Here is a 16711-nt window from a genome sequence, read left to right as displayed (position 1 = left end):
AACTTCCACTCTGTTTCCTCATGTGCAGGGATATTACAACAAATCAGGCTTACGTGCTATTTTTTCCTGACTCCCGCTTCATTCAAGCCTAGGAAGTGCTGCATTCTGAGCAGGAAAAATAGCTACAGAAATCCAAAGGCATGTGGCTTTGGAGTTAAAGACAAGTTATATCTCTTTTACTTAAAAAGACAGATTTCAAACCTCATCTTTCAAGTAGTTTCACTATAATGATCACCAAGTTACTTATTCAAGTTTTTCCACTGTTTTTTTAAGATGAAGACAACAGAACTTTACATTTGCCTGACGTGACACACTTAAGGATCAGCCTCTGGAAGGAGTAAGTATTCATATATACAGTGGAAGTTGTAAAGAACTGTAGATCAAGGATTTAAACATTACCAAAACCCCACCAGTTACAATAAAAAATACAAATAAAAAATAATACAGGTTACAAGTGTCAACAGAATTTTTGCAAAACTGGTCTTACCACCAGTACCTCAATTCCCCGTTTCTACAATAAGAGATAATATAACTTTTCTACCTCTCAGGAAAACTGCACAAATAAGATCACTAGTATATATGAAGCACCCACACTACAGTGGTGAGTACCATAGAAGAGACCATTAAAAATTAATAGGTCTGTATTCAGAGCAAGGTTTAGATTATCCTCAGTAAATTCGATTTGAGGTCACACAAGACAAGATGAAAAGAAAGAAATGAAATAATGATTAGCTCTCAGTCCAAGGCCTGACCTCACACGCATTTTAACTGATAACAAAACTCCTGCTAGTTTTAATAGCACCTCAGCAAGCGCTATCCATTTAATCACTTATGGAGATGAAGTAATCTCTAAAAACATAAAATGTACAACCACGTAATTAAGACCTCACACGGTGCCTCCTTGTCACATCCTCCTGCCAGACACAAGCTGTAGCCCCTACCATGCTGGATGCACCACATAACAAATCTCCCCCATGTGCAGCCCGGTGCAGCACTGGTTCTCACTCTGGCACATTCTCTGTCTCCTCGCCCCTTCGCATTGAGGACACAGCACCCAGCAGCTTCAGGCCACCCAGGACAAATACCAACTCTCACAGCACCGCTGTAGCATAACACACCTCCTCCTAAAACTAAAGGGAGCATTGAGAACATTCTGCGTTCTCACACGCTTCAACTTCCAGTCCTGGACAAAACAAATAACAGGATGGGCAGGAGCTTCAGAAGTCGACTGATTTCTCCTGCAGGCTGCCCAAGAGACAGCTGAGATGTCAGCAAACCAGCAGAAGTGATACGCACAATTGACTGCCTCAGTTTCCTTCACAATCTGGATCATTCCTGAGGCAAACATCACACGAACTCCTGATTCCCACTCTTACACATCCCAGCAGCCCCAGGACACCTGCCCACACCACGCTGCCAGCTTCCACCTCCTTCGGTATGCCCCACAGTTCAGTCTGCTGCAGCAACACCACAGCTTAGGTTCCCTTCTCTGAACAAACCCTTTGGATCACCCCAGGTTGTGTGGCTGGTCCCACTCATGAGAGCAGAAGCAGCATCACTTAAAGATCGTGGTCTTTAATCACATGAACCACGCCAGGTTACTCCAAAGCTGCGCTTTGAGAAGAACTGGTGTATACAGGCAAGGAGAAGCACCTGCAAAACATAGTTCATCCTGGTCCAGCTTTGCTCCAAGGCTACACAGGGCTTTTAACATGAAACAAGGACAGGAAAGAGGCCTCTGATGGACCTTCTCTCCAGGATAGGAGAGTACAACGCATAATAGAGAAGCCCTTTAAAGCACAGACTTCCCCCCCAATTCTTCTTCCCACAAAAAGGAAGCAAACCCACAGAAGAGCATAAAAACAAAAAGCTGGACAGAGATGGCTCAGAAACACAATCCCACAGTGGCTGCTCTGAGAGTCAGGCCTGGCTATGTCGCCTGCAGACCCGAGGCCCCAGGGAGAAGCCACCCAGCCCTGCGGCAGGGCAGAGCCCGGCCTTCCCCCCCGGCCCAGGGGGGTGAGCAGGCTGGAGGAACGGCGACCTTCCCGCCCCTCTCCGGGTAAGGGAACAGCAACCGCAAGCAGCAAATTATAGGCCTAGGATCCCAGCTACAGCCTCTCCTCAGCCCACGCAGCACTAAATCAAGGCTTTTAAGTGATGCCTTGGTGGGATTTTCTTCCCAGGCATCGCCCCCGACGGTGACAACCACCCCAAGTGTCTGCAAGAATCCCCTACAGAAATAGCAGGGGAAAAGCTGTGCAGAAGAGCTAGAAGAGCACACTCTGGTCCCTTGAAGAAACCTGAGCTGGATCCAGATCCCAGGGCCTCAAAGGCCTCTGGGGAGAATATTTTGATATTTGCAACACACAGAAATGCCACATAAGGTTGCTTCTTTAGCCTCTCTATTAAAGGAAATTCAGCTACGTAGAGCCAGAGGGTAAAAAGTGCTGACACGTTGGGGGATTTTTTCCTCCACTTAAATGGTGCAGGTTCTTCTCCATCTCTATGCTAATCCCTGCATTATTGCTGTGGCAATTATGAGCAGATAAAACCCAAGAAAGTTGTACAGAAAAAGCAACAATTGCTTCCAGCCCACACTCTCTGAAGTGAGCATCCAATCTTCCTGCACAACGAACTCTCCTAGACAAAGGCAAACACAAGCAACAGCCCTGGGAATGCACAGCCACTTCAAAGACGTGCCAGACCAAATCCCACTGTCCTACCCAAGAGATACAAGTTAAAGAGCTCATGACCTCTTTTCTAATCAGTATGAATCACAAGTACACTCTGCCCACACTCCAAAGGTTAGGAGGTGGCAATGGTACAGTTGTTTGAACACCAATGTCACACCAACTGAGCTGGCAGAAGCTGCCAAAGTTTCTTGCTCTGCCCAAACAGATGCTGGATCCAGCTCAAGTTCAGCTGTTGCTGCTCATTAAACAAGGGGGCTCTTGTATACAACCTTTCCTACTCTGTGGCTACTTACATACATCGTATCATTGCTAAGGAGTGAGCATCCCACCTCCTTCAGCCCAGCAAGAGATGCTTGGGTTGGTTTCAATAGATGCCATAAGTGAGCATGACAAGCCGAACAAGAGAGAGACTGGAACAGTCCACAAGCCTCTTCCCCAAACATCCTGGAAACCCTCCAGAACCAAGAACTCAGGTTAGAAACTTCAGCCTACACTGGGCCCTTCTCAACAAAGGCCACCAGACAGCAAAGCTTTCCTGCAGTAGAAGTGCCCTGGCACAGCTCAGTGGACAGCTCGGCAGAGCCCTGACAAGGACAGCGGTGGGTCAGGACAGCGGCATCGTCCAAGCCTGGTGAGGACTGTTTCATACAGCCCCTGCCCTCATTGGGTTTGGCTCCTACAAACATCTCAAATTCAACTTGGGAAAAAGGAGTGTGCTCAGGAAAGTGAAGCAGAGGGAGTGGGAAGCATACTGGGAAAACACGCATCTTTCAAACTAGCATTTTCCTGAATTTAGAAAAGATTACTGGCAAAATTAAATTTACCAGAGAGCAAAGGGAGTTAAGGCCCAAAATGCAGTCAAGCAGCTCTAATCCCTAAACATCGGGATTATCTCATGACAGCTACACTCCACCGTCCACTCAATACCACTGTAGAATGTAGATCAACAGAATGCTTCAGTGAACTGGAACTCGTTACCTCTAATTGCTTCTCTCACTTCGCTTCTGGATGTCCCTCTGATCCCCCAGCCACTGCACTTCAAAAGCACACATGCACACACACACAGAAGGTCAAGTAATATCTGAGATGGGCATATTAAATAAGAGGTTTCCAGCCGATCAAAACACCTGCTCTCTTCTTTTGCTTTGTGTGAAAACTAAGGTTTGGCCCACACCATGAGACAAGTCAGCAGTGTAGAACAGTAGTTTTTAAAACACCTTCAACCGATGCGACCCCTAACATTTGCCAAAGGGGTAGAGGTTCCAGTGCAGCAAACCAAAGGCTTCTAGCAACAGGCTTTATTTTTCCAAGCTAACAGGGCTATGCCCTTCAGCAGCAGTCTCCAGGGTGGCACAGACCACACACAGAATCCAGTTCAGGTCTGTCGCGACTTCAGTTTGGCTTCCCTACCAGTAGTGCAAATGAAGTGGTTAGTTTGGTTTTTTTTAATTTTATTTTCCTGCTGCCTCTTTTGCATCTCCTTTGTTCTGGTATTTCTGCTGCCACACCACAGCAGAGCCACCGAAAGCCCTCAGTGCAGCCACGGTAAAGCACAAAGCTAGCACAGCAACACCGCTGCTAAACCTTCAATGACCAGCACTTCTTCGAGACAGTCCTGAAAACAGCAGTGTGAAACCCTGACGCAAAAGGGCAAGGTGGAATTCCTGCTTGCTCGGTCATAGGGAGGAAAAGCCGACAAGAGGGTATTTCACAGGACGAGCTCCAAACTCAGCTAGGTGGGCAACCTTTTCAAAACACGATGGGTTTTCTGCAAAATGCCAGTGTGCCCATGTTTCTAACTGGGAATTCTGAAAAGGAAAAATAAAAAGCATATGTCTACAGTCAGTACACATACACAGAAGGAAACCATCTCCAGTAGAGCCAGACCCCTGTTCAGCTTCCAACCTCACAACCACAGCCATCACCTTTAAACACAAACCTCTGAAATCCAAAAAGAAATACTGACAGAGCCTGGACGAGGACTAACACATCCAGAATACTTTACTTGGGCTTTCAATTTTCCTGAATATGTCAAGAAAAGAGCCAACATTAAAGAGCTCTCAACACCTCCAAAATCCCAACTTTGGGTCTGTTTGCCAAGCACTTTCTTTGAACTGGAGTTTTTCTAAGTCTTCCCAGACTGCCTCAGGTCTAACTCATAACACTCAGTTTATTTATTTAATTTTTTTTAAAAAAGGACAAAAGCAAATGGAGAAATAACAACAAACTTAAAAGTGATTCATTATGTCTCATCACATCAGTAATAGTCTGTCCAAACAGCATCCCAGGAAACCTCATCCTGCATCCAAGGCAGGGGTCGGCTTCTAAATATTGGAACTTCATTTCTCTCCTAGAGTATCTTGTATCTCCTGTATTGCTCTGCATCTCTTTACGCAGACTGCCACGCCATGAATAATAACAGGGAGGAAAAAGCTAACCTGATTACACAACTTTTCCACATTTTACTGGTGCTAGATGTTCTCTTTTGTAAGATTTAAAAATACACATTTCCATAGAGTCCCCAACAAGACAAAGTTGTTATTAACTGGCCCCTTCTCAATTACAGTCCTAGTCAGGCTTCTTACTTGTAAAATCCAAACCTGTCTTCAGAAATTATCAGCAGATTGATTTCTTGCTCTTCTCAGGAACACCACAAATGGGTCATAGTTTGAACAAGGACACTGGCTGCCATGGAGCACCAGCAATGTCCCCGCTCACCCCTTTCTGTGGCACGCTGCCATCCAGGGTTTCCAGCCTTCATGCTGGAAGGACTCAAGCTGGTAGAAGATGCTACAGACCATCTTCTGGCCCATGGTAGGAAGAGAAATCATGGACTTTTTTGCAGAATGAAGGGTTATCATCTATTACATCATTATGTAGTCACAAGGGACTGATCTCAGCACCACTAGTCATCTTTATGAACCCTATGCAGACATGCCTGAATGACCACACAAGGTCACCACTTATCACTGCCAGTAAAAGTTTACGTGGCCTGGATAAGGCCTAGACCACAGCTGCACTGTCTTCCCTGACCAGTCGGCCACGTTCGTGGTTGCAGAAGAGTCGTTCCCACAAATACTCAGGAACATTGAGCACACAAGTCATTCAGGAAAGAGGAACAAGGATGAGCTCCATTCACACCTTGCATCTAATTCCAACCACATATTACCCCTAGGTATAATTTTAATTCACTAACCAGCCTAGACTCCATAAAAAAAGTTAAATCAAATTCAGCTTGAGGACTGAACGAGGAGCTGATTAACTCATTCAACTCCATGCAAAGCAACCGGAAGATATTTTAACAGCTTTCTTCAGCAGTGTAAGCTGGCTGGTACACCTCTAGCACCTCGATGGGGAAGACAAACACAGCACTCTGGAATTACACCCCTGCCCGCATCTCCAAAGAGAAAGAAGGGATACTTACAAGCTAGCCGCAACATTTCTTGTCTTTCATCACGCAAGGGACAGAGGAGGAAAAAGATTATTGCAAGCATACTTTCTCTTCCATCTGTGCTACAGTCAACCTCTCCTGACAAGCAGCAAATACAGCTACACCAACAACTGCATTTCGGTGCAGTTTCACAAGTGACTTAAGCCAATATAACGTGGGGTTTTTTTTGGTTTTTGTTTTTGTTTTTCCGGTCCTCTCTGTTAGGGACTATTTTTACCCAGATCAGCAAGCTGATCCAAATGATTTGACACATCCAAGCCAGCAAACAGAGAGCAAGCTAGTTCCTACCTAGTATTTATAAAGTTTAAAAGCAGCAGTACCTTTGGGGCCCTTTACTTTCAAAGCTTACAGACATATCCAAATACTTGCAGGAGACATTCCTGGCTGGTGGCATTTGATTTTTGCCACTTATGGACCAGAGGGAGCTAAAAAGCAGCAGTTTATGCTGGACCTTTTCCGCCCACGCCATGATTAACTGAAATACGTCCCAAAAGCAGATAGCAGCCATGATCCGATTTGTCCCAATCCCAACTCAAGCAGCTTTACACCACCCTCCTAACAAGATCAGCACTGGCCAAACACCATTTATCCGCCCTGATCAGAGATGGATTAGATAATGAAACCCTAACTGCATAAGCTGTCTGAGCATGCTGGCCTGAGACAGCAGAAAACAAGAATCCCAGTAAATGCAAGGGCTACTTTAAGCTTTAAGCCACACTTTGCCCCAAGTTCTTAATAAGTAGCTATTATCTTTTCTTCCTATAGGCTAGTTTTTATATTTCATGTTAACAGACCCCAAAAAAGGCTATTAGTTTTATAGCTGCATTAGTAATTTCTATAGCTAAATGATTTATTTCAGCATCACAAGCTGCGTTCACATCCTGAACCATCGGTAAGTGGGGGTTACGAAAAGAAGAACCCATGGGGAGCATGGCACCCTGCGATTCCTCGCTATCAGCCCAGAGACATGAGGTCACCAAGTTTACAGAGCAACAGCCTGTGGCTCTGGAACAGGAAACAGAAAATTGACAGGACCTGCAGGAAAAACAAGGTACAGCAGTTGCTGGTGTTATTTCCAGCTTCCAGAAAGCCTTTAGTACATGTGAGAGGAGAAAAAAAAAAAAAATGAGAGAAAAAAAATCAAAGAATAGGCTCTTTATTCCTCTTGTAAGCATTACATACAGTTAAACATAGAGAATTTACTATAAAGAACCCGTTATTCCAAAATAAGGTACTTGAAAAGAGTACAACATCTGAACAGAAATCATCACGAAAGGCAATCTTGTGTTTTGACTTTAAGGTAAAAAGATATCCAATTTCCCAAACATTAAAGAACAGATTTTTCCTAGCACTGATGTTATTTGTAAGTTTGGCTTCAAATTTGGTATCTCTTGCAACTGTGAGAAAGCTCTCCAAATAAATAAGCCACACTCTTTAACAGTAAAGAAAACTCAAGGGAAACCTCTGGACATAATGGTGTGTGTGCATACATACATATATATATATATATATGCTTATTTTCATCTTTTATATTGCAAAGATTGAAAATTTTTTTCATATCTACACATACAGGAAGATTAAAATTATGCTAAGAATACCAAGTAACTACAACATGGGGGTCTCAGTGTGAAGGATAGTTATACTGACTATAAACACACTCAACTTTAAAACTGGACTCTACTAGTTGCACTTGTCCACCTAACTTCTCCACTGTTTGCCAGCTTTTCACATGGAAACCAAACCCAGCTTTTTGCTAAGATCCACAATTAATCCCTACTACCATTGCCACCAGTATCACACATTGCAGTGCACATGCACTGTCATAGCCCCGTGGTTGAATGCTGCAATCTTAATATCTTGTACTATTCACTGAACAGATAAAAAAATGCTTTCCTCAACGTAAGCCTAGCAGGAGGGCTTTTATGTATACAGAAACTGTACTCGCTTGCAATTAAAAAAAAAAGACTGTTCTCTTAATCCCATTCAAGTCTCTTCCTGGGCAATTTTCAGTTGATTTACCCCTGGTTTACATCAACACCACCCAGTTTAACCAATAAGTGAAAGTAAACTGGTGCATCCCCTGTAGCTACACAGGACCCATGCCTCAGTTCGACTCTGAATAGCTGGAAGAATTTCATGTCACCATGTTCACACACTCATTCATAATCCCTTGCGAGACACAACGTATAAGCACTCCTTCAATGCTGAGGATCTTTTTCCTTGCAACTATACACACTGTCTGAGTCATACTTGACATCTACATGTGGGAGAAGATACTACTTCAAGGAACGCTGGGGTTTTCACTGGCCCTTGCAGGAGCACGAGCGGCAGCACTCGGGTGTGAAGCTCCAGCCCATGTTCAGCCCACAACATCATGCTGAGAAAAAAGTGATGTCGTGAGGTAGAGAGACCACCCCGAAAGGCCAAACATCAAACAGAAACACAAACTAAATCCTCCTGCTGCAAGCTATTAACAAAAAAAAAATCTTGAGCATGCAAACTGGGGACAGCCTAGGAAATTAAAAGGGAAGATTGCTGGCCAGCATTTGGCATCTGGATGAAAATCACGTTGGAGAGGACAGGATGCTCCCCTTAGAAACTATCAGCAGCACTCACCAACCCAAGCAAAGGTGAAAAGAGAAACAAGTTCGGATGAATAAATCACTCTTCTTCTAAAGGGCTCCAATATACTCGTCACAAGAAGCAGAAACAAAAAAGGCCAGCGCAACTGCCATAATAAAACAACCCTGTACAACACCCAGACAAAGGAAAGCAGAAATACCTTGGCAGCATCACACCAGACACACAAAAGGGAACGCACCTGGAAAGAGCGATGTTGTGGGGACGATCAAAACGTGCTGGTAGAAGACGACAGGCACGCTAAGATCCTGCCGGCAGCCCCAGCGCCGAGCTGGAAAGCGCCCACCAGACACCCCATGAGCCCTTTCCCCACTCCCAGGCAGCACCTGGGATTTCTCCCGATGCCCCACGAGACACACAGCGGCGCGGATAAACCCCCGCCGGTCCCCAAGGCGCCGCCACCCGCGGGTCCCCGGCCGGGGGGCGGGCGCAGAACGGCGGCGCCCGGAGCGCCGGACCCCGCGGCGGTCCCTGAGGCTCAGCCGCGGCCCCACGTGCTGCCTGCGCCCCGGGAGCCGCCGCCGCGGGCCGGGGAGCCCCGGGCAGGAGACCCGCTCCCCGCGCTGCTCCCGACCGCTGCCGGCGGGGGAAAGGGCCGCACGCCCGTCATCAGCGCGCTGAATCCTGCAAACCGAAATTAAACGCGACCCGGCCCGGCCGCCCCACTCCCGCCGAGCCCCGGTCCGGGAGAGCCGGCGAGGGCCCGGCCCACTCCTGCCGCTACCTGCATGCCGCCGCCGTCGGCCTCCGCCTCCGTCCGCAGCCGCTTGCTGTGGCCGCCCTCGGCGCCGTCCCCACCGGGCATGGGCTGCTCCAGCTCCGGCTCCCGCTTCACGCCGCGGGCGGCCCCTCCGCCGCCGCCACCGGCGGTCAGGAGCTGCGGCTGTGGCTGCTGCTGCTGCTGCTGCTGCGGGGGCTGGCCGCCCTCCGCCATCCGCGCCGCCGGAGCCCCGGCCGCCCCCCGCCGCGATCGCCCCGCTCTGTCACCGCGACGCCCGGCGCTACCGGAGGAGGAGGAAGACGAGGAGGGCGAACCCCGCGCCGCGACCAGAGCAGCGGGCGCGACGGGCTCCGACCCACCGGAGCGCCTCGGTCACGGGCTCGGCGGCGGCTGGGGAGGGGCCGAAGCCCCTCGGCAATCTCCGGAAGCGCCGGTCCAGCCGCCGGAGCCGCGCGACCCCCACTCGGCAACCTTCGGCGGCGGCGGCGGGAGGGGCTCGGGCAGGGCGGGGCGGGGCTCGGCGCGGGGCGGGGCGGGGCCGCCGCGGGACACAGGCCTCGCGCTCCCGCCGCTGCCACGGGGCCGCGCGGGGCGGCGGGAAATGGCCGCCTGGGGCCCGGCGCTCCCGCCGCACCCGGAGCGCGTCTGAGGCGGCGTCCGCCCAGCCACGCACCCGCGCGGCCGAGCCCCAGCGGCCTGGGCCGAGCGATGGCCGCAGCGCTGGGGCGCGAAGGCGGCCTGGGCTGTGCCTGACCCTGGCGGCGTCGTTTTGCACTGGGGCTGGGCCAGAGGCTTTGTGGTTTGGGCCGGTGCATCTTTGTAAGGGACCGGGGTGGATGCAGGACCCCTCCGCAGGGCTGGGGCGGTCACGTTGGCCGCGGGGCCGCAGAGCTGTGTCCCCTCAGTCCCCGCCACAGGCACAGCCAGGTTCCTGTCCCCGCTCTGCCACGCCGCCTCTCGGGGTGAGGTTTGCACGGCTCTGCCTGTACAGGCGGTGCTGGGCTGTGCCGAGTCTGAGGTGAGGGGTGCAGACCATCCACCTTCTGGGGATGTGCCGCCCAACCCAGTACCTGGTGCCGCCCAACCCAGTACCTGGTGCCGCCCAACCCAGTACCTGGTGCTGCCCCTACCCAGTACCTGGTGCTGCCCAACCCAGTACCTGGTGCCGCCCAACCCAGTACCTGGTGCCGCCCAACCCAGTACCTGGTGCCGCCCAACCCAGTACCTGGTGCCGCCCAACCCAGTACCTGGTGCTGCCCCTACCCAGTACCTGGTGCTGCCCCTACCCAGCACAGCCGCCCGTGACTCGTGGGGTGTGTCTGTTCGGCGTTTTCCAGCAGTCCTCCGGGCTGTTGTGGGCAGCTCCGCACAGTCTGCATTGGATTTTCTGGAGAAAGGGGCTGATCTGCTTTCCCACTCCTGATGGCCCCTGTGGGTTTCTCCTGCATTTTTATATGTAACTCTAAATTCCTCCTGCTGCAGAAGGCTTCCAACCAGGTGGAAACACCGGTCTTCAAAAACATGAAGCCTGTTCATGAGCCCTTTAGTACATCACATTTTTGACTTCGGGAAACAAATTTGGGATTCTCCACAGAAACAAGAAATTGATTTTATTACAAAGCTGCTGTCTCGTAGTACCAAGAACAATGTCTGCTCTAAAACAAGGACCACACAGGCAACCTGTACTGTCCCAAAAGTAGTCTGGAAGCCATGGCAACTTGATGGAGAACGGATCTGCAGATCATAATACAAATCTGTGGTTGGCTTTATTATGGGATGCGAGTGGCACTCCTCTTCTGCCTGCCTTCCTCCTGCTGAGGAAAAGGAATGAAAGCCAGGAATGGAGGTGGTCATTGTAAGTCAATGCACCTAGGAGTAAGCCCTTCTTGACTTGCAATCCCAAGCACAAGCACAGACTGGGTAGAGAATGTATTGAGAGCAGCTCTGAAGGGAGGGACTTGGGGCTGTTGTTTGATGAGGAGCTCAACGTGACCCAGCAATGTGTGCTTGCAGCCCAGAAAGCCAACCATATCCTGTGCTGTATCAGAAGGAGCATGACCAGCAGGTCGAAGAAGGTGATTCTGCCTCTGCTCTGGTGAGACCCCACCTGGAGTCCTGCGTGCATCTCTGGGGCTTCAACATAAGAAGGACATGGACCTGTTGGAGAGGGACCAGAGGAGGCCACGAAGATGATCAGAGGGCTGAAGCGCCTCTCGTATGAGGACAAGACTGAGAGAGTTGGGGTTGTTCAGCCTGGAGAACAGAAGGCTCTAGGGAGACCTTCTAGCAGCCTTTCAGTACCTAAAGGGGACCTACAAGAAAGCTGGAGAGGGACTTTTTACATGGGCATGTAGGGACAGGACAAGGGGTAATGGCTTTAAACTGAGAGAGGGTAGATTTAGATTATACAGAAGGAAGAAATTCTTCGCCATGGGGGTGGTGAGATACTGGAACAGGCTGCCCTGAGAAGCTGTGGGTGCCCCGTCCCTGGCAGTGTTCAAGGCCAGGTTGGATGGGGCTTTGAGCAACCTGGTCTAGTGGAAGGTGTCCCTGCCCATGGCAGAGGGTTGGAACTAGATGATCTGTAACGTCCCTTCAAAACCAAACCATTCTACGAATCTATGATGACTTCTCAGATATCACCATGTGTAGCAAAGCCTGTGGACTGGTTAGGTTGTCTTGATGTGTCTTTGAACATCTGCTGATCTTCATGACATGATAGAGCCTTTGGTTTTGAGTGACAGTTACAATACATGACTCCAGTCCTCCCTTACACCACATTTTTCCTGATCCAAAAATAGTTTTCAAGGCCACATTAAAAGCTATTTTAAGTGGTATGTTTTTGTGCTGAGGTGCCAGCTTGTCTCCTCCAGTGAAGGGGAAAATCTCTTTTTTCAAAATGATTACAAATCCCCATGGAGTGGCAGGCGCCCAGAGGACATTTACATGCAGCTTCTGTCTGCTCACCCACCGAAGGTAAACACGTGTCTCATTCATCTTGACTGGGTTTGATGAAATGAGCCAGACTGTCAAAACAACAAGGAAGGAACATGTTCAGTCCACCCTTGGCTTGAAAAGAAGCCGAGATTCTCATGACAGTGGTGATATTAATTCAGAGAAAAGCAGCATTTCCGTATTTGTTTTCCTCCTAATTTTAGTGATGATGGGTGTAGGTCAAGGTGTTGCCCATTAAGCGCTGCAGAAGGCTTCAACCTGAAGACAAGTTAGGAGTAAACAATTTGGGACAAATGTGTGTGTGCACTTGGAAGCACTCGTCTCATTGTGATCTCGGCATCTGCCTGATACCCCCCTTGAGGGATGTTGAGGGAGTTGCTCTGCAGTGCCCAGCCTCCAGTTTTCATCTTCCACCAATCCCGTTTCCACCGTCTCCTGCAGAGACGCCACCCAGGAGGGCTGGCGGTGCTGCAGGCTGGTGTCTTGGGGAGGCGTTTTTGGCTGGCCATGGTCTGCAGCCCGCCAGGGGAGCAGCCGGGGCACGGCAGGGCCCCGAGCACCCTCAGTCACAGAGCAGATGAAGGGAGCTGAGCCAGGGTGCTCTGCCCTCTACACCAAACTGACCTGCAGCTGCAGCTGCCGTGCCCTGTGCTATCAGTTGCTTTCTGTCATTACTGCCGTGATATTTCATATTATTATTTTTCTGGCTCTTTCCCTTTCCACTTAAAAAAAGATTAATGAATTAATCTTCACAGTACGCTTGTGGGATCGGTATTATCTCAATTTAACAGACGGGATACGAGGCATTCCTGAAGTCACAAAAAAGCTTTTGAGCTGGGACTACAATCTTAATCTGCTGATTTCCTTTCACACAACCCAGCTGCCTTTTAGGTATTTGTATGTGACATCTGAGACATACTAAACAGACAGCTGACTCCTCTGTTAACCCTTCACTGCTGCACAGTGCTCTTGCCAAAGGCTCCTATGTGCCATGATTTTATGGACAGCTTTGTAGAGTGCTTACCAGTGCTTTGTCTTTGACGGATCAACGAGAGGCAACTGTAAGAAACACTGTCCTTTCAGAGAGCTCTTAGAATTTGGTATGAAGAATATATCTTTCTAAATATATTAATACAATTTTTGAGTAAAGTTGTGGCGGTTCCCCCCCCACAAAAAAGAAGACACCCTCTGAAGGGAATCCTTGAAGGTACATGTGTTGGTGCTCTCACTGGGCTGGAGATCAAGTGTCATCAGGTGTGAAACATCTATGGAAGAACAAAGAGTTGAGTCCCACAAGATGCTGGGCTGGAGCAGAGTCAACGACTCACACAGGTTGTAAGGCACAAGCACGAAGTGAGGTGCAAACCGAGGGCATAGAAATCATTAGGAGACAGTTCAAAGCAAAACTCTCCACCACCACAACTAAGAATGGCTTCTTGCTGCTTCCATCATCTACACGTGATGCCTGATCCTGCTGACCAGCTCCCTCCTGCCGCTGCAGCCTCCCGCAGCTTTGCCCTTCTCCTTCCCAGTGGATTCGGTCTCTCTGCTAGTGGGCCAGGGGAGGTTGAGTACCTTGTCCAACCGTGCTCATTCCTGCTGTTTCTATCCTGCCAGCCAAGCTCCTGGAGCCAAATGCTTTTCCTCCTGACAGCATTACTCCCACAGGTAGCGAAGTGCCGCCAAGGTAAAGTTTCAGCCTGTACTTTGGTCCTGGTTTGTCAGGGAGCGGTGATGGAGTTTTCCGTAGCAACGAGCGTGGGTAAATGTTTCTCCTCGCTTATCTCGGGCTGGCTCTTTGCTACAAAATCTTATTTACAGAAGCTGCTTTTTCTTGTCACGGGCAAGCACGCAGCCAAAGATACATAACGTAAGTCAACAAAATCCAAAGACTTTGTCACCTGACTTAAACCGTCTGCCGGAAGGATGCCAGTCCCCAGGCAGTGGCAGGAGGCCAATATCAATATGTCACTCTGATGCAAAGGTGCTGGCAGCTGTCAGTCAGTGGGTCAACACCCACAATGCACCTGTTTTTTTCCCAGAGCCACCTCTTGCAATGAGGACACCTGGCTTCAGCAAATGCCACCGAGCACCTCAGCACTCCGGCCGAGCAGCGGTGTCAACAGCTGGGAATCAAACAGAGACCTCTGAGCAAAATTTTCCTGACACGTTTTCCAGCTGGCTTCAGATATCGCTGCAGTGCATTTATCGTTGCTAATTGCTGCTCGATCTGTGGTTCTGGGGGGTATCATCATGTACCAAAGCTGTGCCATTTCAGGTACACCGATGCCACTAAAGCAGTACAACACCTGCAGTGCAGATGCAGTTCTGTGCATACATGCAGGTAGCATAAAAATGCTGCCTGCCTGCATTGCTTGTGTCTGGAAGGATGGGGAATAAAGTAGGTCCTTCAGCACTCCTAATATGAAGGGTCTCCAACTATATCCCCCAAATATATAATAATAGGAAACTGTGTGAAGAGCTTGTCTGGGAAATGAAAAGTCTTTTGCTTTCCTGTTGAGACTGTGGGCCTGACCAGCTCAAGGTAAATAACATGAGCCACAGAGGTACCACAGGGAGTGTGTGGGGACGCAGACCAGAAAAAAAACAAAACCAAACCAAACACTGGCTGTCCCCCACCCTCTGGGTGCCAGAGATATCAAGAAGCAGGGAAATACCTGGCATTTGTTCCCCTTGGTTGCCCATCAGGTGTGAACCAGAGGTTGTTGGAGGCTGGAGTCTACGTCAGGAAGCCAGTGACGGTGGCTGTTGATAGAGTTGTCCCTCCAGTAGCCTTGCTGGAGTCACAGCCCTCGCACAAACACATCCCTGGCCGTGTCTCTGACGTCCCTCGGGGCTGTGCCATCCTCTCTCATGCACGAGGCCGCAGCAGCCCAGTGGCCGTGACATTATTATTCAGCTTACATGGGCACCCAGACAAACAGACGGTACAAATCATTATTTGCAACTGTTCATTTCCAAATGGGCTGGAGGCTGCGCAGTCCGAGAAGGGCAGAAGCCCCGCCGGGGGCAGAGTTCGTTCCCAGTGTAACCGGCAGACGGAACGAAGGACAAAGCAAAACACCCGCTGTGGCGGCCGGGCACAGCGTGCAAACAGAGCGGGTGTTGTCATGTAACTCCTGTTCATTTTCAGTGAAGCACCCTGTTTATTAGGGCCCCTTAGTTACAACTCAATTTACTACATGACTGATCTCTGGAGTCGAGGCTGACTCTCTCCCTAATCGGTTAATTGAAAAGCATCTGAAAGTGCATTGTTAGACACAAAATGCCAAACTAAGCTGGTCCTTGACACGACTCAACTAGCAAGAAGAGCCATCTCCCAGGGCAGAGGAGAGCTCGCAGATATTTTCTACAGCGATCCCTGTATCACCTTTCACTCCTGTGACTGATGCAAGGACAAAGAGCGGGAGTGTGGTTGAAGCAGGCCCACACCCTGATGTTTCCCAGCTGTTCCAGCCTTCCCTTGGGATGGCCGCCGTCTGCGCGAATTACAACAGCACGGATTACGCCCCGGGATCCAAGCCACAGGAGCGTTTCCAGGATTGCTCCAGCTTCTCGCTATTCCAAACATTTTGCAGGCCCCTCCTCTTCTGCTGCTGAAGCTTTTAGCTCTTTGTGTTCTTCACGCTCGCAGAGTTTTCCAGTTCCATTCCTCATATTTTCCTTGGTCTCAGCTTTCAACTGAAATTTCCACGTGTCCAGCCGTACTTATTCAGCTTCCCAGATCACAGCACATACATTATAAATGACTCCACCTGCTGGCTATTCAGCAATCCAGCATTCATTTCAAAGAGACTGAGACACATAATACTTATTCATACGAACAGGATCACCAAATCGTGCCCTTAGATTGTGTCTTTTCTGCAAAAGATTATTAGTTTTCCTTTGCACAAAAAAGCGCTGTGTAAATTTATGATAACAACGACCAATAAGCACTTGCAATCTGATTTTACCCTTTCACTGTGCTATTTGTTGCTGATACAGCACACATTTCAAATAAGATTTGAAAACATACTACTTTTTTTTTTCTTCTGAGATTTCTTCACTCTAGAAATAGTTACAGCCTCTTTGGCTTCAGATGGAGATTAGAAAAGTGTGATGAAGCACAAGAAATACTTTACATATGGGCCAAGAGGATATTTTAAAAATCAGGCAAACTCCAGTTCGTAAAGAAAATCCCCCATACGTGTTACATCTGCAAAAACACTAAGAGTTTGCACAAAAACC

General features: G+C 49.1%; 1 protein-coding gene across 32 annotated transcripts in view; it reads right to left on the bottom strand.

Annotated features, from left to right (window-relative positions):
* RBFOX2 (RNA binding fox-1 homolog 2) overlaps nt 1-9935 on the bottom strand; it is a 172505-nt gene extending 162570 nt beyond the window's left edge. For all 32 annotated transcript variants that reach the window (XR_010469412.1, XR_010469413.1, XR_010469415.1 and 29 more), the window contains exon 1: nt 9512-9935. Coding sequence is in view for 21 of the 32 variants with exons in the window: in XM_065047992.1 (XP_064904064.1) it covers nt 9512-9721 (210 nt within the window). In the remaining 11 variants the exon portion in view is untranslated. The remainder of the gene's footprint in view (nt 1-9511) is intronic.
* Nucleotides 9936-16711: the final 6776 nt, after the last annotated feature.

The sequence above is a fragment of the Columba livia genome, chromosome 1 (assembly GCF_036013475.1).
Source record: "Columba livia isolate bColLiv1 breed racing homer chromosome 1, bColLiv1.pat.W.v2, whole genome shotgun sequence".
In the NCBI taxonomy this organism is placed as follows: Eukaryota; Metazoa; Chordata; class Aves; order Columbiformes; family Columbidae; genus Columba; species Columba livia.
The sequence above is the reverse complement of the archived record's forward strand: the minus strand, read 5'-3'. Positions and strand labels throughout refer to the sequence as shown.